This window comes from Toxorhynchites rutilus, chromosome 3, assembly GCF_029784135.1.
Source record: "Toxorhynchites rutilus septentrionalis strain SRP chromosome 3, ASM2978413v1, whole genome shotgun sequence".
NCBI lineage: Eukaryota > Metazoa > Arthropoda > Insecta > Diptera > Culicidae > Toxorhynchites > Toxorhynchites rutilus.
This window is the reverse complement of record NC_073746.1, coordinates 29,561,091-29,586,720: the sequence shown is the minus strand read 5'-3', so window position 1 is coordinate 29,586,720 and position 25,630 is coordinate 29,561,091. Positions and strand designations below refer to the sequence as shown.

Genomic DNA, 25,630 nt, shown 5'->3' with positions numbered 1-25,630 from the left:
CGTATGGTTCCAAAACGAAGATGGATTATTTATACCAAATAAGTTGAAAACGGGCAGGAACGAATGTGTTCGTTGCTCGCTTTTGACGGTAAGGGTAGGTAAGCACACAAATCGGCAGAACAAATGTATAGGAAAATGCAGTTTCCATCAAATTAAACTGTTTAGGGAACAAACTCCAACGACTAGCATGCGTTGCTGTAACAGGAGCAATGCAAAGCACACCCTCAAAGGCATTGGAGGCTATCCTTCACCTGTTACCTTTGAGTCAACATGTTCAGCTGGAGGCTAATAGAAGCGCTCTAAAGTTAAAATGATATAAAAAAAAAATATTAGACGGGGACAAAACTGGTCACCTGAGCATCCTGAATCTCTTACCCGTTGGACCAACCTCAGAGATGAACAGTGATTGAATGGAACCTAGGACCAATTATGACATTCCATACAGAGTGATCGAACTTTCTCGTTCAGTATGGGATGAGGGTGGTCCCAATGTTCGTAATGGTTCGATCCTGTTCTATACCGATGGGTCGAAAATGGGTAACAGAACAGGTGCCGGAATGTATGGTCCCAGAATAAAAATTTCTGTAGCTATGGGGAACTGGTCAACAGTTTTCCAGGCAGAAGTAGCTGCAATAATAGGATGTATAAATGTCTGTTTTAAAAGATATTACAGCCAAGCAGCACTTAAAGCCCACAATGCTTTCAAGTGCTATTCAAAAATTGTCTGGGAATGCATTTGCCTTTTACGGCAACAATGTCAGTTCGGTACAATTGTACTGGATTCCTGGCCATTGCGGTAAAGAGGGAAATGAACAAGCAGATGAACTCGCAAGACGCGGCTCAAACTCACCCTTCACTGGTCCATAACCATTCTGTGGAATTTCTGAATGTGTGTTGAAGAGTGAGCTGAAGAAAAGGAAAGACCGGGAAGTAACAGCGAACTGGATGGCTGTACAACTTAACCAGTCAAAAAAAATATCACGCCGAGCATTAAAATTACTCAACAATTGCTGAGTCTTAATAAGAAAGACTTCATCACATTCACTGGTCTTATAACAGGACACTGTCCCAGTAAATACCATCTCAAAAACATAGGTTTAGTGCAAGATAATATTTGTCGCTTTTGTAATGCCGAAAGCGAAACCTCAAAATATTTGCTCTGCAAGTGCGGAGCAATAACAAGACGCATACTTCAACACCTTGATAAGCCTATTCTGGAGCCCAAGGAAGTTTGGTCTGTGTCACCGATCAGGACTATAAATTTTATCAAACAGATTATTCCTGATTGGCACCTATCTCGCTATAGCTTTCAGTCTACTTCTTCATCAATAAGCAGTAGATAAGCTTGAAGCGTAGTATAAAAAAATGGGGCATACCACAATAGTTCAAAATAATGGACGTAGTGGTTTACACCCAACAAGGGAAAAAAACTGTTTAGGGATTAGGAAATTATAATGTATAGCATATCAAACAAATTTTAGATAAATTCCGATTTGATTGGTTTTCAAATCATCAAAATTCGCTCACTTTGAAAATAATTATTAACGTTCACTTTATTTCATAGAAACGTCACCTGTTTTCTGATTTGGCACCCTTCCTGAAATACGTAGTTCTGCGTCAACAAACTTTTTCGATATGGCAGTAGATCTCGACGTTTCGTGCAATTTTAAGCCATTTGGTATCAAACTCTTTCTTAAGTCCGTACGGCTTATATCTTGCATAGGGTGTTTTTTCGAGGTGGTGAACTTTTTTATGGGGTATCTTTTTGAAATACGAGATGACCATTTTCATTGATACTCTAGTGTAGACTATAGCTTTTTAATTCTCGATATCTGATCAAAAAGTTCTAATTTGTTTATTCAGCTATACTTCCCACATATCCATTCCGCTCTTCCTTCCCTATAAATAAGCAGCACCAGTTGGGATCAATCCATCACAGAATCCACGCAAATTTCACAAGGCAGTACTTACGGTTAAAAAGTCTGCTTCATTTAATATTGGAACACAAACAATTGCGTGTAGTTCAGTCATTTATTAACGAATTCATAATTTGTTTTTCATACAAATGTAGCATTTTCTTTACTCTTTCATAAAAAAAAATTTAAAAAATTATTCATTGCTGTTTCGAAGAAATTCTCGTACTTTTCCCGTAATACGGCACATTAGGCGGCGCACACCCTTTTCGTCCACCGTTTTGGCGATTTGATTCCACCAGTTCTTCATTTGAGTCATGTTCCTAACAAGTTTTCCCTTTGCCTTAAGCCTCCGCTTCGTGATTGCCCATTATTTCTCTATCGGCCGGAACTGGGGGCAGTTTGGGGGGTTAAGGTCCTTCGGTATTACGCTGACCCCGTTCGTTGCGTACCATTCCATAACCGTTTTGCTGTAATGGCAGCTTGCGAGGTCCGGCCAAAACATTACTGGACGGTCGTGGGCACGAATAAACGGCAGAATCCGTTTCTGTAGGCACTCTTTTTTGTAGACTTCTGATGTCATTGTCTTGTCAGTGAGAAAGACTTTGGTTTTCTGTCCACAACTGCATATCCCCTGCCAAATCATGTACTTGCGGGCGAATTTATCCGCAAACACGAACTTAAATTTTGCAGGTACATCCCCCCGAGCCGTCGCCAAATAAAATTTTTGACCTGGGATTTGCCCAAAGTCCGCCTTCACGTAGGTCTCATCGTCCATCAGAATACATCCGTCGAACTTGGTCAGCACTTGGTCGTACAGCTTTCGAGCACGGATTCTGGCCACATTGTTCTGCTTCAGCGTCCGATTTGGCTGTTTGCTGGCTCGGAATGACCTTATTCCTTCCCGGAGACGAATTCGTCGCACCGTACTGTGAGCGGCCTGGAACTTATTGGCCAAATCGCGGTCTGAAAGATTGGGATTCCTCTTGACGGCCTTGATGACTTTCCCACGCAGTTTCCGGTCGACAGTTCCACTCCGACGCTTCGAATGCGGCTTCCGAGCCGTCGTCAATGTTTCCTTGTACTGCTTGATAACACGCCATACGGTATTTCTGGGCATTTTAAGCTGTTTAGCTAGCTTAGATGCCGCCAACAATGGATTTTCAAGAAAACTGTGCACAATTTTATCTCTCCGTTCGGCTTCCATGGCGGTTGTTTACAAAATGCTATCGTTTGGTGTTATGACATAAATACATGGTGAAAGGTAATGAATTTCCCGACACGTGGGTGAAAAAAGTTTCCAAATCCGTCCACTAGGAGCGCCACAATGAGCAAAAGAATTTGTTCCAATATTAAATGAAGCAGACTTTAAGATATCTAATCTGCATCACCTGGCGATATTATTATTACGAGTCATCACAGGCAATGTTTCAGACAAAGATAATACCACCGCAAGCAAGCTGTACTTTAATACTGTAAGATGATGGGTTCTTATTGTATTCAGCTAAATTAAATAAACGAAAGAAAAAAGACGATCGATCGATTAATACTTGTTTAGGAACGGTTTCATCAATAAATATTTCATGTACATTTATGAACATCGATACAAGAAACCCAGAGAATGTCGCGTTTTTCGTGATAATGTTGGAATAACTATCTATTATTTCCTTTATTTATAACCCGTTTGCAATTCAGTTATATTCATAACAAAAGATTTTTCTAGGGCCACCATTTGGAGTTTTGAATGAGTTAAATTTACGGGTTTCCGAACAGTAAAAAACTAAATTCAAAAACAATTGTCCTACGTTTCCTTCCGTGCCTCTTGGCGCAGACCTTTCTACTCTTTCTAGATGACGTTGATGTGTTGAATTAGAGAGGCACACCGGTACAAATGCTTATTATAAATAACAGCTGTGAGAAAGCGACGAATAAATCACATTAACGCATAACAGGACAAATGTAAGATTAAAATAATCGAATAATCATGTAATCATGTGTGGACCAAAAACCCCAGTCCAAATATCACTGAAAATGAACAATGCAAATGACTCCAGCAAAGGCTCTCCAAATCCAAATGAAACATGGGACCCTTGCTTTGGGCATCCCCCCGCGAAGCCCATGCTATCGTGAAATTCGCAGCCCAGCTTCTCGGAATACTCCGCCGCGCGCATACGAGTGGACGTGACAGAACGATGTGATACAGAAACTTTACTCTCTGATGTGGGATTTTGTGCGGGGGAGGGGGTGGGGAGTTAGATGTGTGTATACCATTCCGGAGAGTAGATATCTGTTTCGGTGTGGCGCAACCATGCTCGTCCGGAAAATGCTTCTACTTGTGGGAATATTTGATGACAGAGCTCATTCGGAATTGAAAATTATACATGAGAAAGTGGGAAAATAACATTACAGCGGATGTGCCAAATGTGTGCAAGGATTACAATCATGTGCGCGTGGTGTTTTCGACGGTGTTGCCGTAAATTGGTGGCTGTTTTTAGGTGTTGGGTGTTAGGTGACGACTACTTTTGATTTGATTGAATAATTTAAAATATTTTGGTTGAGTAAATTGTATAGCTGGAATTTATCTCACCTGTAGTAGTTGAGCACCTGTGCGAACACACCCGGATGTCGGTCGAAGAAATACTCGTTGAGGATGGGATCGTAATTGGCCAGCGCCTCGGTCAGCCGGGACAGCCGAGTCGCTGGAATTTTCTTCAGTGTCGCCTTGTATGTCTCGTGACGGATGCCACCGACATTTAGCACCACTCGGTGGTCGGAATCCATGTTGTTCATTTTGATAGGAATTGTAATGATACTGTTGTATCGCAGGGAGGGCTGTCTTGACGGTTTACACCGGCTGTAAAATATGGAACAAAAGATGCTTTAAAGACGATTTTTTATAGGCATCCAGATCTTCACCTCGTCTATCTAACAAAATGATCACTATCTAGGGTATGATGGCTAGCTCTCAGCTCATTTTCGTCAGCCAACTCATGCTGACAGGGTGGTGCAGTTTAATACGCAAAGTCGCTTTTATCATCACGGTGAAAGTCTTTCTCGTTTCAATGAAACCTAATTTTCCGCAAGTGAATTTCCATTCCACAGCTATTTACACATTTCTTCACTCATCTTCCTCACAAATTATTGCATTCGGTTTTGTCCTCGGCTCTGGCTGCAAACCGAGCGAATCGTTCGCCCAGTGTTCGCCCACTGCGCGAGGAGTATTACATCCGCATCCGGCAGGCGCTGCTGAGGACACGCCGGTGAAACTTGTCGGTGTGTTGGCGCTTTGGACTGGAATTTATTCCGCCGCTCTGGAGGCTTACCGGGGCGTGTCAACTTGTGGCGAAAGAAGCGAAATAAACAAACAAACGCAAACAAAATAAGGTCGTTTCATCCTTGAGCTTGAGTATGATGACGGGGCGCCACTGGGGATATGCCGAGAAATGCTGCCTGGATGGACAAGAAGTTGTCTTTTTTTTTGCATTTGTGGATTTCTTGAAAGTTGTTCTTGGGAGAGAGTTTGTTTCAGTTTTTGATTAATGGCAAGAGTTTTTTGGCCATATTTTCATTCGTTGGGAATGGTTTATTCGGTCAGAACTTTGTTTTGTTTTCCCGCATATTTCAGTCACATCACGAATTCGCCTATCGCTCAGAGATAATTTACTGCTGAGTCAAATTTATTCATACACTTTAGTCAGGTCCGTCAGTCTACTGTCAGTTTGACATTCGCTAACTCCTCTGCATTCTTATATACAATCAACAAAATAAGTATAATTTTCAAATGTAGTGAAAAAAAAGTTTATGGTTCTGGGCCTAGGGGCACGGATGGGATCTTGACATAGGACTGAGATTGTGTGTAGTAATTGCATTTGAATTGAGTTTTTTCATTGTTCAACATGTGTATTTTCTTCATCGAAACCCTGAACAATATGCGTGAGTATACCCTTTCGAACTTCTAAATCAGCAGCCAGTCAAATTCATTAATTGTTTTTTTTTTCATAACTAAACAACATGCTCGATATAATGACATCCTGGACCATAATTCCATGAATTGTTAGTAGCAAGACTTACATGATAAAACGTGAATTGAGCACGAATTGATTGGACAAAACCTGAACTTCAATCTAATAAAATCTCTATCAACGTTCATCCTTTTTAGCCAGGCTCGTCAAATCTTTAGGGAGTAAGGAGAGAAATCATACAATGTCATCTTCAAGCTCATTCCTAGATCATCCCTCCATTGATTCTGACAACTGATAAATGCCTATTATCGGCAAATCTAGAATAATTTATTATACGCATCTATTCACATTGTGAGTTAACGCCGACATGTAGGCAAAAAGATTGCTCGTTGCGTTGTGGGACAAAACGAGTGGCAATTCAAATCGAAAAAATATACCCTTATTAATTGTCAAATTGTTACCTTTTTTATATATACTCACTGTTCATGGCTTAAGCAAAAAAATGCTGGATAAATTTCCTGTCTAATGGTATACAACACAACATATGTCGCAAAACGATTTTGAGTAATATGCGAATGAAAACTCTTAATGAATCGTTACATTTTTCGTAGAGTTACCCCCCTATGTAGAAATCAAAGACATAGTCCTATGTCAATACATTTCGTTGTAACCGAGCCGTTAGGAAATGTATGTGAAAATGCATCTGAAACGTGTGCTCCAATGGAAATAATTCATGACTAAACTATGCGAACAGACATTTATGTTCTCTATCATAATTTTGGATGATTCAAGATCCTGATATATGAAAATATGTTATCAAATAACAAATTCTCTATTTTTCTGGATAAGTTTTGGCAGTTAATAAGTCCTAAATCAGGTACAATCATGTCAAATGTTTTAAGCTTTTATTGACCCTTGTTCCCCTTGGTTCTAAATATTTTGATAATGCACTTTTCATCGTGAGTAACAGCAATAACAGCAATCAGGTTAGGATGCGTGATGTAAAAATTAACTCTCTATTTTGACGTAGGACTACGTCTAACCGGAAGATATAGGGGGTGAAATGGAAATCTAGGCACTGAACAAGTAGGAAAAAATGCAAGATTTGGAACGCTTATAACTCGAGCATTTCTCAATAGATCGCAAAGGTTTATGCATCAATTGATAGGAAATATATCTACGCATCTATCATAACGAATAACATTTCATTTTTCTTGAGATAAATAATTGAATAATTGTGAAATATCAAGCATTGTCCCAATGCACTTTGTGCCCATTTTTGATTGGTCCATTTTGTGCTCCTCAAATCGTACCGACCAAAACGGGCAACCAGAGCAGCAGCGAAATAGAATGAAGCACGATTGGATAGGAAAAAGAAAAAAATTAACGAAACATTGGTCGCAGTCTCACACATGCGTAATTCTCGAGCCAGCCAGTCAGCTTAAAAATCCCCGCTCCGCTGCCGTAACGATCATTCTCATTCAAACCGTACACCACATCGGTTCGCATCACAACACATCAACAAACCAACACAAACAGCCATGGTTGGATATGGCAAAGGAGGAAAAGTGAAGGGAAAGGCAAAATCCCGCTCGAACCGTGTTGATCTGGAGTTCCCCGCAAGGGTAGCTAGGCCGAGCGCGTTAGTACCAGTGCACCAGTCCACCTAGCCGGCGTTATATAGTTTCGGCCGCTGAAGTGATCGAGTTAGCTGGCAAAGCTGCTCGCGACGATAAGAAAACCTGCATTCGGAACAGAACACATTCGGTTCGGTGGACATCAAGACAACAGGCAGTTGCAGCGAGTGGCGAGTGGCAAACGCAATCGCAAAACGGCATCAGGTAGCAGAAGAAAAAAGTTTGTTCTTTATACAAACTGCTTTGGTGGCATATCCAGAACAAGGCGGCATCGGGGGCGTTCGAAATGGTTTTCTTCACAACCACGAGTGCTAAGTTTTCTAAATTGGACCCATTCCATAAAACAAGGCGCTTTTAAGGGCCATTAAACCTTCCAAAAAAGAGTTTAGGAAATACAGTTCAATGCTTTCTAAAACATTATCCAAAATAATAATAAAACACAAATTGATTTTTTCATAATTTGTTTGACAGGATCTGATGAGTATGTGAATTTGGCAGTTGTTCTGAGCTTATTGATTTTCACCAATTCTTAAATTGCTTCTAGATTGAAAGTACAGTAATTTACACTTATCTCGACATTTAGCTAATTGGACGGACATGTAATGCGACATATTTAGATGGACATTTTTGTGAATAGAGTTCGGGGTCCAAATTATGACCCCACATTGAAAGTCGACACTGTACCACTGTCATCGCAAATGTTCAATTACAGGTTAAAATTACCTCCAATCCGATACTGAGTGGTGGTAATGCGACGTGCCATTGTATGTAATTTACTGTAAAATATGTCACAAGCTGGATGGGAAGAAATTTTTCAACTGTGAAAGCTGTGGCGAGTGGCAAATGTAATCGCTAAACAGAAAGGTTTAGCCGAACAAGATGGGGATATCGAGTGATAATAAAAAAAAACTCTTTAGATTGAAGATAATTTTGTGATCCTGAAAAGGACCCTTTTTAGCCTGCATGTGAATCCAACGAGCGGACAAATCGTAATGAATGTATTTTTTTGCCATCGCTCCCTTTTAACGCTCATTCGTTCGTCTCGTTGGACTCGCCCCTCTGGCTGAGTCTGCCGATTTGTCTCTATCCTGTGAGTGTGTACCGCTAGAGTATAAAACACGCGGACCCCAAAAAAATATCTTATTTTCTTTCAAACCGTAAACCCGTGTGGTTGTACGGCATCGGCATCGTGGACGTAACAAAGGAGGACAAGTTAAGGGAAAGGCAAAGTCTCACTCGAACCGTGCAGGTCTCCAGTTCACTGTTGGTCGCATTCACTGATTGCTCCGCAAGGGTAAGTAGGCCGAACGGATTGGTGCCGGAGCACCAGTATACCTAACAGTGATTATAGAGTTTCGGCCGTCGGAGTGCTTGAGTTGGCTTGCAAAGCTGCTCACGACAACCAGAAAACCCGCATCAAGAACAGAGCAGCTTCGGTTCGGCGCTCATCAAGGCAACAATTAGTTTCAGTGAGTGGCAAAGTGTTTCTCCGGCACGTCCCATTAAATGTAATTTACTGAACAACATGTCACAAGCTGGATGGGAAGAAATTTTCCAACTGTGAAAGCAGTGGCGAGTGGCAAACGCAATAGCTAAACAGGAAGATTTAACCGAACAAGATGGGAATATCGAGTGATAACAAAAACACAACACCAAAGGTTCTTTTCAGAACCATCAACATATTCATAAAGAGTAAACAGTAAACTAATCCATTTTTCAGGTAGATAGGTAGGTATTCACGTAGGAGAAGAAAATAAAACAATATATTTAAAATATATATTTAACAAAAGCTGTCCCCTTTGTATAGTCCTACGTCACTCCGGTTATGTCCCCGACATTACCCACCCGTCTTTTTTACATCGATTACGAAAGCTCAAAATTGTTAAATCGGAAATTATCAATATTTTTACGAAGAAACATCAGAGATAACCTTCATTCGGACCTGTTCAGAAAAGATTGTATGATAATTCGGATCATAGACGATCCCTCCCATTCTCGTGTAATTTGATATACGGGATATGAGGTTTGATTTAATTATTTAAACAGAAACTGGTCAGTAGCGTCGGTTAGAAGCAAAACCTTCATAGAAAACATCTGATGGGTTTCAAGGAATGTGACGAAAGCGGAAAGTGATTCAGATTTTCTTTAGACGAATATCAAAATTATTGAAGAAGAACTAGAGAAGAATTTAAAAACAGTATTTTGAAATTAAAAACAGTATACCGTTGAAAATGTCTATAGCGTAAAAAGTTATAACTATCGTCCAGATTCTGGTCTGGTCCGCCAATTGTGAATGTTTGAAATACAAAAACTAGCTCTGCAATGTTGAAAAAACTTTACAGTTATTATTTTATATTCACAATATCAACAAATCAATATTATACATAATCAATCATAATGATCGTATTTAGGCCAGTGGCCTCCTTTGCCATTTTATGGTGTTGCAACTCTCTCTTAGTCTAATCCTAAAAATAGAAACAAAAAATTTTTGTTCATTCAGAACAATCGGAAGTAGACCTTCGCCATGTTTCAATGGGCCTACGGGAGCTACATTTTCAATCCTTAATTACATCCCATAGCGCATTAACCGAATCCAAATTAACAAATTTACGTCCTCTGGATACGCCAGAATTTCGTTCTAAGAATGCCACCAGGCGGGTAAATTGCTGTTTGTTTATCTATTGTTTCTTAAACAAGACAAGACAAGATTAAAAATGTGAGCAAAAAAGCTGAATAAATACGAAATTAAACTTACTCCATTCCGCGTGACTAGCTTTCACCATCCAAAACACAAGTGACAAATATACCTGTTTTTCTCCGTGACATAACAGTATCGTGGTATTCATAATAACACCGAGTTCATCAAAGTTGTCATGACGGATGAACTCTTCTGGATTCTACACACACGGTGACAGCCGTACCGTTCTGAATCATATTTCGGACGCTTAAGGCATATGATGCAGAAAACAAATTTAAACTTTATGCACAGGCAGAGATGCCAACCTTCCTGATTTTTCAGGATTTCCCAGATTTTTTGGCATGCTCCCTGATATCCTGACAAACACTCAATTTTCCCTGATTGTTTACTTTTTGCATTTTTTTTACTTTTTACTTTTTTAAATCCATAAAAATATACTGGGAGTTTTGCTGGTTGTGCATGAGAACTGTCATAATAGTCTACATTAAAAAGCTTTTCGGTACGCGCTTATATAATGCTTACTCTTCCTTTCGATTATACTTTATCTGTTCGCATTTTCAAAGGTACAGTGTCGACATTTTTTAGTTAACGTGAAAGAAATATAATCTATAAGAATCATATGCCCGAAAGTTCAATAAACCGAATATTAGAAACAGAATTGGAACGGAAACGATGAAAGGAATATTAGCGACCAAAAATTATGTACAGTTAAATAAAAACGATACAGGTTTCATTACATGTTCGCAGCAAATAACATCCAATGTACAAGAACTTTAGAAGTAAGAACGTGTAAGCATCTTTTGACGTGGGACTACGTCCAACCGGAGTATATGGAGGGTAAAATAAAAATCGAAACACAGAACATGCAGGAAAAAATGAAAGATTCCAAATGCTTCTAACTTGAATATTTCTTACTGGATCGGAAAGATGTTTGCATCAATTGATATGGAATATTTCTACGCTTCTATCGCAATTAATAAAATGTTATTTTTCATTAGATAAACAATTGAATAACTGTAAAATGTTAAGCGTTATCTAAACGCCCTAACTACCTCGTTTTGATTGGCCCGATTTACGGTTTCCCCAACACAGCCATTAAAACCCAACAGCATTGGGGAAATCGGCATAGTAAATACATGAAAGTATGGAGACTTTTGTTCTCACCGAAATGTGTTCCCTAACACAGACTTCTAAACCAAGCAGCGTTAAAGAAATCGGCATTGTAAATACATGAAGGGCGGGGGTATTTTTGTTCCGACTGAAATATGTTTCCCTAACACAGACTTCAAATCCATGGAGCGTAAGGAAATTGGCATTCCAAATCCATGCAAGTCGGAGGCATTTTTGTTCCGGCTGTAATGTGTTTCCCCAACACATACTTCGGGGCCAAGGTGTCTGAGGAAATTGGTATTGCAAATTCATGCAAGTCGAGGGTATTTTTGTTCCGACTGAAATGTGTTTACCTAATACAGACTTCAAAACCAAGGTGTCTGGGGATATTGGTATTGCAAATACATGCAAATCGGGGGCATTGTACAATTTTTTTACTCACAAAGCAAATATATTGAATTCAATTGAATTCGGAAATTGTTTCATTCAAACAAAAATTTAATCGATACAAAGAAATGATTACTGAGCTAAGGTAGTCCCACGTCAACCTTGCGGTTATAACCCACCCATTTTTTTATTAAACTGTAATTATTATTAAATAGTGTTTTATTCCTCGAAGAATATATATATTAAATTGTTTGTAAAGCAAGAAGTTGTAGGAATGATCTGTGAGACACGACAAATGAATTAGCAGGTACACTACATATGTTTAAAATCTCCGTTCATGTGCATCAGTTAAAACATGGTTACCTAAATCGTTACGACTTGTGCGTTTCATCTATGCATCGATTTTTTTTAAAGCAAATCGTGGCGGGTGATGACAACAGGTCATTTTAAACAATCAGACTGACCCACCCGGTTTTCACCTGGAAAAAAATTATGATCTGCTTCAGGTGGTATTAGAGAGGAATTCTGTATTGTGAGCTTCTACCAAACAACCAGTCGATACATTCCCACAGATACTGCTCGCAACTGGACAAATTAGATTCCATAATTAGATAATGTTTAGAATTGTTAGGTTACCTGAAGGATTTCAGAACTTCCTGAATTGATTGGTATTATTTGGTTGATATTTTTAATAAATTAGTTCAATATACTTTTAAGTACCTATTTGATTGAAAACATAAAAAAATCATCGAATAAAATGCTTTTCAGATGAAGCGAATAAGAATCAAACTTCGGACACTAAATCAAATTTCGGACACTTTATTTTGTAATTTTTTGGACGAATATTACATTACACTTGATTATATTTGAGGGGCTTAGAATGAAAGGGGTGTAAGTGATTTGATCGATTTCTCTACATCGACTCTCTCTTTTGGTCATAACTTAGCTGCAAATACATTCCTAGCTGTATTTGACAATAGGTCAGAACCTCATCTATCGGATTATATAGCAAAACTTTATTTGGAACGTTTTTGCAGTTGAGTTATTGACTGAATAAAAAGTTGATGGAAAGAAATCGATCAAGTCACTTACACCTCTTGCATTCTAAGCTCCTCATTTTATAATCAACTGCGAAACACTTACCAAGCAATCACAGTAACCTGTTGACGATCATGAGAACTGATGAAACAAGGAATACATTTAAATATTTATGAACGGATAATTTTTACGTGCTCACGCTGAGGAAACGTCAAACACGAACGATAATGAGTAGTGTTGTAAGATTTCTGGCGATTATGTTATAATTCAAATGTAGTTCTTATGTGAAATGATAGTGAAACCAAGGGATTACTCTAAAGAAGCAATTGTAATATTAATTTGATAGTTATATCATCAGTGCATTAAGCATTTCAAGATATTAGAACGAAGTGTCCGAAATATGATTCAGAACGGTAATAAGGTTGTGTACAATTCACTTCGTTTTCACCGTGAAGTGACGTTCGTGATCAGGCCCAAGGCGAAGACGCCGAGAGACTGGTAGTATAACTCTCATCTTCATCCGAATCGTGATCACTACCTATTAAAAATGCAGACACAGTTGATACTGCATCCTTTTTAGTCAGCCTATTATTATTTCCATCGGAAAAAGAAAAAAAAATTGTTGTTGACTCAATGCTCAATGTTGACTTTTTTCATTGGGAGATTAGCACTTATTTTATATATTCCACAAAGCTGCGTATTCACATTGCATCAGAGATTATCCAATCATCGCCCACATTGCAAAAATCGATTCACTGAGGTTGCAGCAATAAACCAACCTGGTACAAGTGAAATTATATATTGGAATGAGATTTTTTGCTCCCGCCACATCGCCTCACCTGGCACCTTATCTTCGCTGTATCGAATCAAATGAAATTGCACCGGATCGCAAAAGGCAATCACTAATCGAAACTGCCCAATCAAAACTCGAAAAGATGGGTAATGTCGGGGACATAAGTAGAGGGACGTAGGATTACGCCAAAGGTTGCCGAAAATATGAATATTGTTTTATTTTCATTCGTTAGAATTTAGGTCAAGTTATTCCACTTTAGAAAAAAAAAGCTCTAAGTACATAATTCATTGTTTGGCTTCTTGATCATATTTATATACAGTGCAGATGTAATGTAGACAAACTAAATGCGCAAACCATTATCAAAGCAGTGGAGCAATAAAACTTCCGAATTAACTCCCAGCCTCAACATTTGCATGTTGAATGTTTGGTGTCTAGAGCAACCCTCAAACACTGAACTCATTGAACATCAAAAAAGTTGATCAGTATGATTACAGCAAAACTTCATCTCAAATGCTCTCAAAAACATCATTCTCAAATAAATAATCCACAAATTTATTTGTTACCCCCCATGTATTCCTGTTAGACATAGTCCTACGTCAAAAACAAAATCGCGGATAAAAACGCACAAATGTACTCACAAACAAAGATTCACGTCAAGTTTGAACACTTTTCTCATAAATAAATGACAACAACTTGCTTGATTGAAATTGTTCGATTTGAATTTTCTTGATGAGAAAGCGTAAAAAGAATAAGAAGAAAACAAACTATCTGTCATTCAGCTGGCTTCTCTCTCTCTCAAATTGGGACCAACCGTCATTTGGTTTGGTGCCAGAAACGAATGTGTGAGCATCACTACTGAATATTCGGATCTCACGTGCCGTGAGAGGAATTGAGTGACTATGTTCAGTTTTTTTTGCGACATTGACGGCATTGGATTGCAGCACTGTGTGTAACACGGAAAAATGCTCTAGAATGTCTGTTATGCGGGCGTTACACGATTCGTCCAACGTTTCACTCGAATGTTGGACTCAAACATTTGACTCGATGAATCGACAAATGTAGGGACGAATGTGCTGCTACACGGTGAAGTGAATGTTCGATTCAATGCAATCGGTCCAAACAATCGGCGAGTGTTTGGATCGAATGTTTATTGTTTTTATTTACTATCAAAAACGTTAGGAAACTGGATGACGATGCGAGTATTGAAATTGCTGCCGTAGCAATTGTACTGATATCGGGCTGTAAATTAAAAATGCTTGAAATCAACATTATTAAACTGCAATATTTTGCCGAATATTTTGAATTTTATGAACCAATTTCATAGTTCCTAAAACTTGTAAACAAACCAATCTGTCAAAGATAGATTCGGACGAATCGTATAGCGGTGTATCGAATGTCATCGAGTGTCGAATCAACGAATGACAAAAATTCTTTGACTCGTGCCATTCCCGTTGGAAGGTAATCCACAACGAACGGATTACCTTCCAACGCGAATATTCGACGCTCGACATTGGAGGCTCGTAGCTCGTCAGTCGACTACACGATGCGTCGAATCATCAAGCGTCCAGCATTCGAGGGTGTTCGTAGCATCGTGTAGCGCTGGCTTCAGTTATTGGATGGATTCTTACTGGCAAGAACAAATCTTTGAATACCATTGGCATTTAAAGTGCGCTCTCTTTAACATTTTTTTTCTGGATTCTTATTTTGTTACGAAACATTACTGGAACAAACGGTTCCGATCATATCAACTTTTTCTCACAATAACCCACCCGGTTTTTCACAATCAGTCAACCATAAAGTGACCAGATGGTCAAAGGTCTAACGCGGGACACAAAAAACAAAACGTTATGTATATACGTTATGTGAACATAAACCATAGTTTAAAGAGTCTCATTTATACGTGAAACTCATAGCAATTAAACCTGACCTGTAATCACTCAGTAGTGATTTTTCTGTGGTTTAGATTTTGTTTACGCCTGAAAATCTCTCACTCGGTCAGAGCATTTAGGTCTGGCAAGCACGATTCAAATTCTACAATTTTCTTCCAATTATCGAATGGAATGCTCGAAAATTCCAATCCATTTTTCATCGATTTTAGTGTTAACGTATGCATTGAAAAAATGGACTAATTTCGGATGGCTATGAAAAAAATGGGTGGGTTATATCTATGATATAACCGCAAGGTTGACGTGGGACTACCTTAGCTTAGTAATCATTTGAATGTATTGATTGAATTTTTGATTGAATGAAACAATTTCCGAATTCAATTGAATTCAATATATTTGCGTTGTGAGTAAAAAGTTTGAACAAATGCCATGTCTCTAGTGTCTGCACGATCTTACCAGGTACCTAAGTTTAGGAGACCGTGTTAGGGAAACGCATTCGAGTCTGCACAAAGGCAAACGAGTATAAAAGTACTCGCAGTTTGCATGTATTTGCAATGCCGATTTCCCCAGACACCTTGGTTTAGAAGTCTTTAAAGGTAATCAGATTTCAGTTGGAACAAAAATACTCCCGACCTGCATGAATTTGCAATCCCAATTTTCCTAGACACCTTGGTTCTGAAGCCTGTGTTGGGGAACATATTTTAGTCGGAACAAATTGCCCTTGACTTGCATGTATTAGCAATGCCAATTTTCCCTCGCTCCATGGATTTGAAGTCTGTGGTAGGGAAACACATTTCAGTCGGAACAAAAATACCCCCGAATTGCATGTATTTGCAATGCCAACTTCCACACGCTCCTTGGATTTGAAGTCTGTGTTAGAGAAACGCTGAGTGCTCCCGTGGCCGAGTGGTTAGCGTCATAACTAACATGCCGGGTGTTCGGGTTCGATTCCCGTTCTGGTCGGGGGAATTTTTCGTCAAAGAAATTTCCTCCGACTTGCACTGTGATCACGCGTATTCTAGAGCTTGCCACTCAGAATGCATTCAAGGCGTGTTATTTGGCATAGAAATCTCAACTAAGTACTAATAAAAAAAATGACGCAAGTAATACTACGTTGAGACGGCGAAGTTCCTCTAGGAACGTTAGTGCCATTGAAGAAGAAGAAGAAGAAGAAGTTAGAGAAACGCATTTCGGTGGGAACAAACGCTGCCCCTACTTTCATGTATTTGCAATGTCGGTTTCGCCAATGCTGCTTGGTTTTGAAGTCTGTGTTAGGGAACATATTTCGGAGAGAACAAAAGTTCCCTACTTTCATGTATTTTCAATTCCAATTTCCCCAACGCTGCTTGGTTTTGAAGTCTGTGTTGGGGAAACCGTAAATCGGGCCAATCAAAACGAGGCAGTTAGGGCGTTTAGATAACGCTTAACATTTTACAGTTATTCAATTATTTATCTAATGAAAAATTACATTTTATTAATTGCGATAGATGCGTAGAAATATTCCCTATCAATTGATGCAAACATCTTTCCGATCCAGTAGAAAATGTTCGAGTTATAAGCATTCGAAATCTTGCATTTTTTCCTGCATGTTCAGTGTTTATGTTTTCATTTTACCCCCCATATATTCCGGTTAGACGTAGTCCCACGTCAAAAAAACTACAAAAGATAATTTAATGGAACAAATTTTCCTTAAATGATAGGTTTATTAAGCCTACAACAAAAATTATTCAAGGCTGTTAATTCGCAGCAGCAGCACTGGCAACTTGATGAGTTTTTCATACTGCCAGCTCCACCCCACAACGAAGGAGTTGGACATTCTGAGGCACTTTGTGTCCGCCAGATATAGCCAATCTGGTATTTACAATATCCTCTCTCTGCCGCTCCTTAAGCCGGGGGATCGAAACAACCGGTCAAATGATGAAGGAGAATCTGGCCAAAATGGATATTTTTATGCGAAAGCGTCAGACGAGAGCGACCGTATCTGAGTAGCAGGCAATCATCCAGAAGGAGTAGCTTGAGGTACCGGTGAAAAACTTCTTTCCGGTTAAAGAAGTGAAAAACTTCTTTTCGTACTCATAATGAAAGACAAAACGTACTTGATGCTAGAATTCAACGAATGCAAGGGACCGGATACTTTACGTTCCCCAGATAAGTGATGGCGACGAACATATCACCCACATCAAGTTCTCCGAGAAGGTCATTCTCTGACAAACGAGAAGGAAATGTCCAAGCCGCTCTTCTTTCGAGTCATATGGTAAACTGGGAGATATACTGTACAAAGTGCTTGCCGGAAGTTGCAGGTGATGTGGTCGAACCTGGGATCAGCCCATAATGCCAAAAGATCACTGGAGGATGGATCGACTGGAGATAAACCGCCAACCTTCCCAACATCCCCCAGCGATCGATAGGAAACTTTTGGGCGAATGGCCAAAATCGAGAGACAGCCGACCACCAAAGCCACGAAAAGGAAAAAGAACACGCTGACATACATCTACTCATCGGCCATAGTTGAGGTTCCGACCAACTTCCGTAAGGCCGCCAAGCGTTTCATTTACGATACTTCATTTAATACGTCAAGCCCTCGAGTTAGGGGACCAAAGATGAACTTTTCGTCTACCGTTGGTCTCTGCGGATCTATAAGGGACTTTTATAAAAATCATTTTCTTATTTTGTTGCTGTCGTTTCCATTTGATTCCATTTTCCATCTCTCTAAACAAAAAGTCCACTGTCGGTACGATGAAACCAGCTCAACGTATTAATCTTTGGATGCATTGGAAGATCTCTTGAACAGTCTGTCAAATAAATGTTTTTTTTTGTGGTTCATCCATTTAATAAAATCAACATGATCAAATTGTAATATTGAAATATATTGATATCGCGGGACATTTTCGTTACTTTTGCCAAATGCGGGACGTTTCGCCGGACGTAAACTTACGCGGGACATCCTGTTGAAATGCGGGACTGTCCCGCGTAACGCGGGACGTCTGGTCAGTTTAAAGTCTGCTTCATTTAATATTGGAACACAAACAATTGCGTGTAGTTCAGTCATTTATTAACGAATTCATAATTTGTTTTTCATACAAATGTAGCATTTTCTTTACTCTTTCATAAAAAAAAATTTAAAAAATTATTCATTGCTGTTTCGAAGAAATTCTCGTACTTTTCCCGTAATACGGCACATTAGGCGGCGCACACCCTTTTCGTCCACCGTTTTGGCGATTTGATTCCACCAGTTCTTCATTTGAGTCATGTTCCTAACAAGTTTTCCCTTTGCCTTAAGCCTTCGCTTCGTGATTGCCCAGTATTCCTCTATCGGCCGGAACTGGGGGCAGTTTGGGGGGTTAAGGTCCTTCGGTATTACGCTGACCCCGTTCGTTGCGTACCATTCCATAACCGTTTTGCTGTAATGGCAGCTTGCGAGGTCTGGCCAAAACATTACTGGACGGTCGTGGGCACGAATAAACGGCAGAATCCGTTTCTGTAGGCACTCTTTTTTGTAGACTTCTGATGTCATTGTCTTGTCAGTGAGAAAGACTTTGGTTTTCTGTCCACAACTGCATATCCCCTGCCAAATCATGTACTTGCGGGCGATTTTATCCGCAAACACGAACTTAAATTTTGCAGGTACATCCCCCCGAGCCGTCGCCAAATAAAATTTTTGACCTGGGATTTGCCCAAAGTCCGCCTTCACGTAGGTCTCATCGTCCATCAGAATACATCCGTCGAACTTGGTCAGCACTTGGTCGTACAGCTTTCGAGCACGGATTCTGGCCACATTGTTCTGCTTCAGCGTCCGATTTGGCTGTTTGCTGGCTCGGAATGACCTTATTCCTTCCCGGAGACGAATTCGTCGCACCGTACTGTGAGCGGCCTGGAACTTATTGGCCAAATCGCGGTCTGAAAGATTGGGATTCCTCTTGACGGCCTTGATGACTTTCCCACGCAGTTTCCGGTCGACAGTTCCACTCCGACGCTTCGAATGCGGCTTCCGAGCCGTCGTCAATGTTTCCTTGTACTGCTTGATAACACGCCATACGGTATTTCTGGGCATTTTAAGCTGTTTAGCTAGCTTAGATGCCGCCAACAATGGATTTTCAAGAAAACTGTGCACAATTTTATCTCTCCGTTCGGCTTCCATGGCGGTTGTTTACAAAATGCTATCGTTTGGTGTTATGACATAAATACATGGTGAAAGATAATGAATTTCCCGACACGTGGGTGAAAAAAGTTTCCAAATCCGTCCACTAGGAGCGCCACAATGAGCAAAAGAATTTGTTCCAATATTAAATGAAGCAGACTTTAGTCAACCAAAAACTGGCTTCTGCAGTATTGGGACCCTAAACAACGTTCACAAAATTGGCCGTTTGGTTTGCATTTGGAAATGGAACCGAATTTTCTTTTTGTTCACTTCCATTTTCAAAATCCTGTAACTCTCGATTGAATGGACCAATGAACAATAGCAAAATATTTTTATAATGTGAAAATTATTCGATCGATTCTATACTAGAATTAAATCTGTATAGCCATCTACAGGAAAATGTTCCATTCTGTGAAGAAAACATCTGATACATCATTGAATTTGGCAAAATGCGTTTTTCTGGCATCGGAGTTCCAATGAAGTATTAAGGAGGCTATCGCAATCATCTACAGTATAACAAATTATTCAGAGAACAATCTTCACAAACGTAAAATTGCAGCTCATCTCCATTCAGGCAACATTCTTTCGAAGTACTTTCCACTTCCCAAATCCTCACCACTTGCTCTGCACTTGGGCCACGTTTTTCCTATCGCACAAAAAATCATCTTACACTAACAGCGAACAGCATGGTTTATGGCCGAGCATTGAGCACCACATCGTCTTCTTTCTCATCATGGCTTCGAACATTTCGCGCCAGTTTCATCCGTTTCTTTTTTCTCATGCTAGTGGCACTGCCTTTCCGGAAGCGAACTCACTATAAGTAGTGTGCCTTCTTTCGGTGAATTTGCTGCTGCTGACTGCTGGCGTCAGGAATTTGGATTTTTCCGCACTTTAACACTGCGTCCCCTCCCGCAAAAGTTCGAGCTCCGGCTCGAATATCGAACAAATATTTTTTTTCTCACTATATGCTTCTTAATTCACTTTCAACGAGCCCTTCGCGTGAGCTCTGCCTCGTCTGGCTCCAACAGGCTAGAAACAATATCACATTGGCACTTTTCTGTTCACTTTACGGCGGGTCTTTGCTTTAACTTTATTACATTTTTGGCCTTCTACCCGGCGGCTTGATTTACTTTACTTGCACTTTTGCCGTTGTTCTTCCGCTTAATGCGAGGTCCCGAAATAAGCTGTTCAACGAAGTCGGAATGTCGTTCCGTTCACAAACGGCTGGGGTTGTCCTGAAACACGCAGCAAACGTTAGCACGTGAAAACCACCATCCGTCTCCTTCGGAATAATTGATGACAGAGTTTCGGTACGAAGGAAACGCTTGGTTGTTTGCAGCTATTCGTCCCTTTTTTTAATTTAATCAACACTCATTCAGCACCATTTTTCCGCACATGTCTAACTCGTTTATCAACCCGAAATAGGATTGCTCATCCGAGAGGGATGGCCCAACACAATTCCAATCACATTATGCCTCCCCGAAAATGCATGACACGCAACGACGATGGTAATGTTCCTTTTTTGGCCGAGCGAACCTCGAATCGTGTCAGGATCAAAATCCCCAAGGGTTGGCCTCGGTATGCTCAGGCACGAACGAATCTATCGGGGCGTATGGTGACGGCGACGTGGTGATACGGTGACTGGTGAAGGTCGGGTAATAAAAGCGGATGGTTCCCATTCCGAGGCGACAAATACTGCAACAGCAACAGAAACGCACCCCGGTCACACAACCACTCACCACCTCGCACTTCCAAACACGGGAACGGGAAGCGGATGAATGAACCGACGAACGAACCTTTGGAGAGATGTAGCTTCCTAGCGTTTCTTGGCCGCTTAGCTTTGGTTATTCCTTCTCGCCAGCTCCGTTTCCTGACTGCGGACATGAAAGTGACACATTCTTTTCCTTTTGCCGTCGTGGGTTGCCGAAACCCGGAGTGGTGGTCCGCAGGAATGTTATCTTTATTTCGCCTGTTCGAACTGAACTGTACGCACCACGGTTGAAACCAGAGATACGAGATCTGTGAAATGGAGGAAAAAAACCAGACGAAAACGCAAATGTTAGAGAGAGTAATAAAGTTAGACTTGCAAATGTCAGGAAGGGGGGATGGAGAGCAGGGAAGAGCCATCAAAACGCTTTCGATGCTCCGATAATGGTTCATAAAGGCGGCAGAATGTGTTGAATGTTTGTTTGAAAAGTTGTACGAAAAACTCAAACAGTGGGGCCACAGTGCAGAAGTTGTCGCAAACATTTATCAATTGTGTATGATAATTTATTGCTGTGGAAGAACAATACTGTTAGCTCTGGCGGAAGGATTAATCCTTTTGGCATTATTTTCCCGGTATCGTGTGTTGGCGTGTTCGAAATAAATACTGAAAAGCTTGGACGAATTGAAAGTAATTCGCGGAAAAAAAATTGGTGCGTGATGGAATGCTTCGTTGAAAACATATCCATTCAGATTGTATTGCAAAAAGCTCGGGATATATAGTTTTTTGTGGATGTGCAACGAACTGACAGCTTTAAGAGCTTTAATTGGAGGTTCGAATTTTTTTGAATTTGCTGGAAACTTTCAGCAAACATTGTACAGTGGGGAATAGCCGGCCATCGAAAAAGCAAATTGCCTCAGCTGTTTGGTAATATTTTTCCTTTCTTGCTATAATTTTCAAATGCTTATATATTATTATGGGTGCAACATAATGAAATATGCTTTTCTATGATTTTTCAAAGCTTGCCATGACTGACAATTTTTATAAAAAAAAACTACCGTTTTGTCTCAAATTCCGAACACTTAAGCTTTGATGGCCATTAATCGTCTCATTATTCAAAATGGTACTTTTTCGCGAAAGTAATTTGATTTTTGGATACAATAGAGCCTTCTTTTTCATTTGACTACAATAAAATTCATTTGCAAATACATATTCATGGTGGAAGACTAAAAATATGTTTAATCACATTTGTCTCAAATTCCGAACAGCGAAAATACAATTTCTATAAAAAATCATAACTTTTCAACTTTTTACTGGGCCGATTCAGATGATCGATATATCAAATAAAATCCAATTAGCTAGTCTTTTTTTGGAAAAACGTTATACAGGTCGGACTCGATTATCCGGAGTATTGATTTTTTTTCACTCCGGATAATCGAATCCTCCGGATAATCGAATCATAAAAAAACAATTTTCTGTCAGTGAACGTATTATAATTATGATTTGCACTTTTTTATTAAACGGTTTTATCTAGTTTGACCCGTTCGTATGTTTGTGACTTTGCAACTTTGTTTGAAGCGCTGTACCACGTTAATAGAAATTTTACTCCAATTGATCTGAAATTTGAAACACATCTTTATCTCTGGTGTCGTTATAAAACTGCGTATTCCATGGTCTCCAAATCCAAGATGGCGGCGGCTACAAAATGGCGGATTACAAATTTTCTCTGAACCGCTTCAATATGGGTATCAAACGAAAAGGCTTGACTAGTAGAACACAGTTATTTATGAAAAATGTAAATCCAAGATAGCTGCCGCTACAAAATGGCGGATTACACATTTTCTCAGAACCCCATCAATATGTATATTAAATGAAAGGGATTGACTAGTAGAATACAGTAATTTATGAAAAATGCAAATCCAAAACGGCCGCCACCACAAAATGGCGCCATATATTTTTTTTCAAAACTCCTTCAATATGAGTATCAAAAGGAAGTTCTCGATTAGTATAACATAGCAGATCAAAAAAAATCCAATTCCAAGATGGCCGCAGTCCCCAAACAACTAATTACTTTTTAAATGGTTTCATTCAGCTTGACCTGTTTGTATGTATCTTAGAATGTTTGAACTCTACAAGGTTGTCCCACATTAATAGAAAATTGAACCCGTTCCTGTTGACTGATTGATCTGAAATTTGGAAGGTACCTTTAATTCTACTGTCATCATAAAACTACATATTCCATGATCTGAAAAAATTCAATTTGGCCATTGCTAAAAAAATGGCTGAATGACTTGACATGGAGAACTCGAAACATAATAAACAACATAAATTCAAAAAAGGCGCCGCCATTAAATGGTGGACTATGTATTTTTTACATTCCCTCAATATCGGTATCATATGAAATGATTTGACTAATAGAATGCAGTACATCATGAAAATATTCCGAAGAAAATTAGGTAAGAAATAAACGTTGGATTTCAATTATCCACAGTTAGTTGTTCCATCATATACCCCACGATTTTATTTTAGTCTCATCATTGCCCTAGACCAATGATAGAACGGATGTGATAACTACTAACTGCTACTTGCCAAATTTTCTAGCTCTTAGTACATTAAAACGTTTAACTTAAAAAGTTTTTTTTACTTATTTTATTTTCTAGTTTTTAGTAAATTATCTGTATCATTAGTGTAACTCCCGAGCGGTCTGGGGCACTTTTCTTTTTTTTTTCTCTAATCCTCGATCCCTCTGTGAGGATGTACAGAACTCTAAAAACGTTAGAACTAACTTACTGGCTACCTGCTATGTGTAGGGAATTTTCAACTTGCACAGTATGGAAAATTGCATCGTTCCTGTTGGAAAATCTCTGGTTGGATTCTCCCCTATCTTCAGTAGGAATCTTTCTTATTGTAAATACTTATTCATATTGAAATTATCTGAGATGTTCTATTCGTGGGAGAGGGTCACTGCATCTCCCCCTACTCAATGAGTTTTAGTGGAAACTAGGAGAGTTTCCTCTAAAATTGGTCTGTGAGGTTATTTTAATATATAACTGATTGTATATTATTTCAATTTTTGTGTATTCTTCATTTGCTATGATATCTGTATTTATTTATCTCAACTCCCTCAATTCTGAAATTCCGCAATTCCAAATGAAAAATAAAATTATCATATCTCCATAAAATTTTCCAAAACGCCTTATCGATAAACACTTGTGCTTTCACAGCTACAATAAAAATAGTTTTCTTTTCTTTTCAAATTTCTTCGTATAATACGTTTATTAATACTCCCCTATTTACTCTTTTAATTCATTCATCATATATTTGAAGGGTGTGTATACCTCTTCCATTAATTTTCTTCGCATTTATAGCGCTATTTCGTTTCATTCATATGTTTGATAATATAATTTTAACCCACATTTTAGTTACTCATGAACTTTTAAGTAAGTATTGGGACATACATGCCGTTACAGGAAAGAATTCCTGGTTTTCCAGCCCTTCGGTACATTCAAAAGCTATGATTGCGTTTGATGGACACATTTTTGTTAAATTGGCTGTAGACATATATGGCTCAATCTTTTACTTTTTTTCAAATTCCACTTCGAAGTGTGTTTATTAAATTTGAAATCACACCTGTTTAAATCTCGATAAGTCCATTTCCCCAGATTGCCCTGTTCATACTTTTAAAGTATGGGAGACAGGAAAGTTTTTTCCAAACAAAATAAGCAGTTTTTACAGAATTGAAGAAATACTTTCAACTAATAATTTCCCTTCTTTGATTCATGTTTCTCAAGACTTGTTATCTTGTTATCCTGTAGCTTGTCTTTAGGTAGTATCATGTTTCCTATATTTAATAATTCCATTCATTGATTAGCCCTCGCCAGATTAATTTTATTGAACGATTAGCATATCCTTAATATCATTCAGTTTCAGTTGTTATTCACATAGAAATATGTATATATATTTTTTTCGTTTGTTAATCACAATTCACGCTAATTTGTCTTGCTTTTCTACATTCATTGTTAATCGAAAACCATCTTAAAAATTAGAAAATTAACTTCTAAACTTATCCATGCCCATGTTTCCACAATACTCGGCCTATTAACAGAATCGACTACTATTTCTCCTATAATAAAGTAGCTTCTTACCGCCTCCTTTGACCAACGGATGGTTTTCCATATTCACCCGTCTATCCACAGCTTCCAGATCTAGTGCAGCTGCCATAATTGCACTATTAGGCATTTATCAGCTGCTAGTTGTTTTTCCGCCGTTATAGTTACCTCGACTTGTGTGAAGTTGGCGGCCAAAAACCAGCGGCTCGATATTCTGCTGCTCGAAGTTCACCCCGGTGCTGGTGTGGCTTATG

The 25,630-nt window shown here is 39.2% G+C and overlaps 1 protein-coding gene across 10 annotated transcripts in view; it reads right to left on the bottom strand.

The window, feature by feature from the left end:
- The window catches only part of LOC129779830 (potassium voltage-gated channel protein Shaw-like), a 268,655-nt gene that overhangs the window by 121,935 nt on the left and 121,090 nt on the right, over positions 1–25,630 (bottom strand). For 5 of the 10 annotated variants that reach the window (XR_008743781.1, XM_055787546.1, XM_055787555.1 and 2 more), the window contains exons 2-4: positions 20,179–21,581; positions 4,830–5,249; positions 4,501–4,767 (exon numbers count right to left, since the gene is read on the bottom strand). Coding sequence is in view for 9 of the 10 variants with exons in the window: in XM_055787546.1 (XP_055643521.1) it covers positions 4,501–4,703 (203 nt within the window). In the remaining variant the exon portion in view is untranslated. The remainder of the gene's footprint in view (positions 1–4,500; positions 4,768–4,829; positions 5,250–20,178; positions 21,582–25,630) is intronic. The other 5 variants (XM_055787554.1, XM_055787553.1, XM_055787552.1 and 2 more) reach the window with 3 other exon arrangements.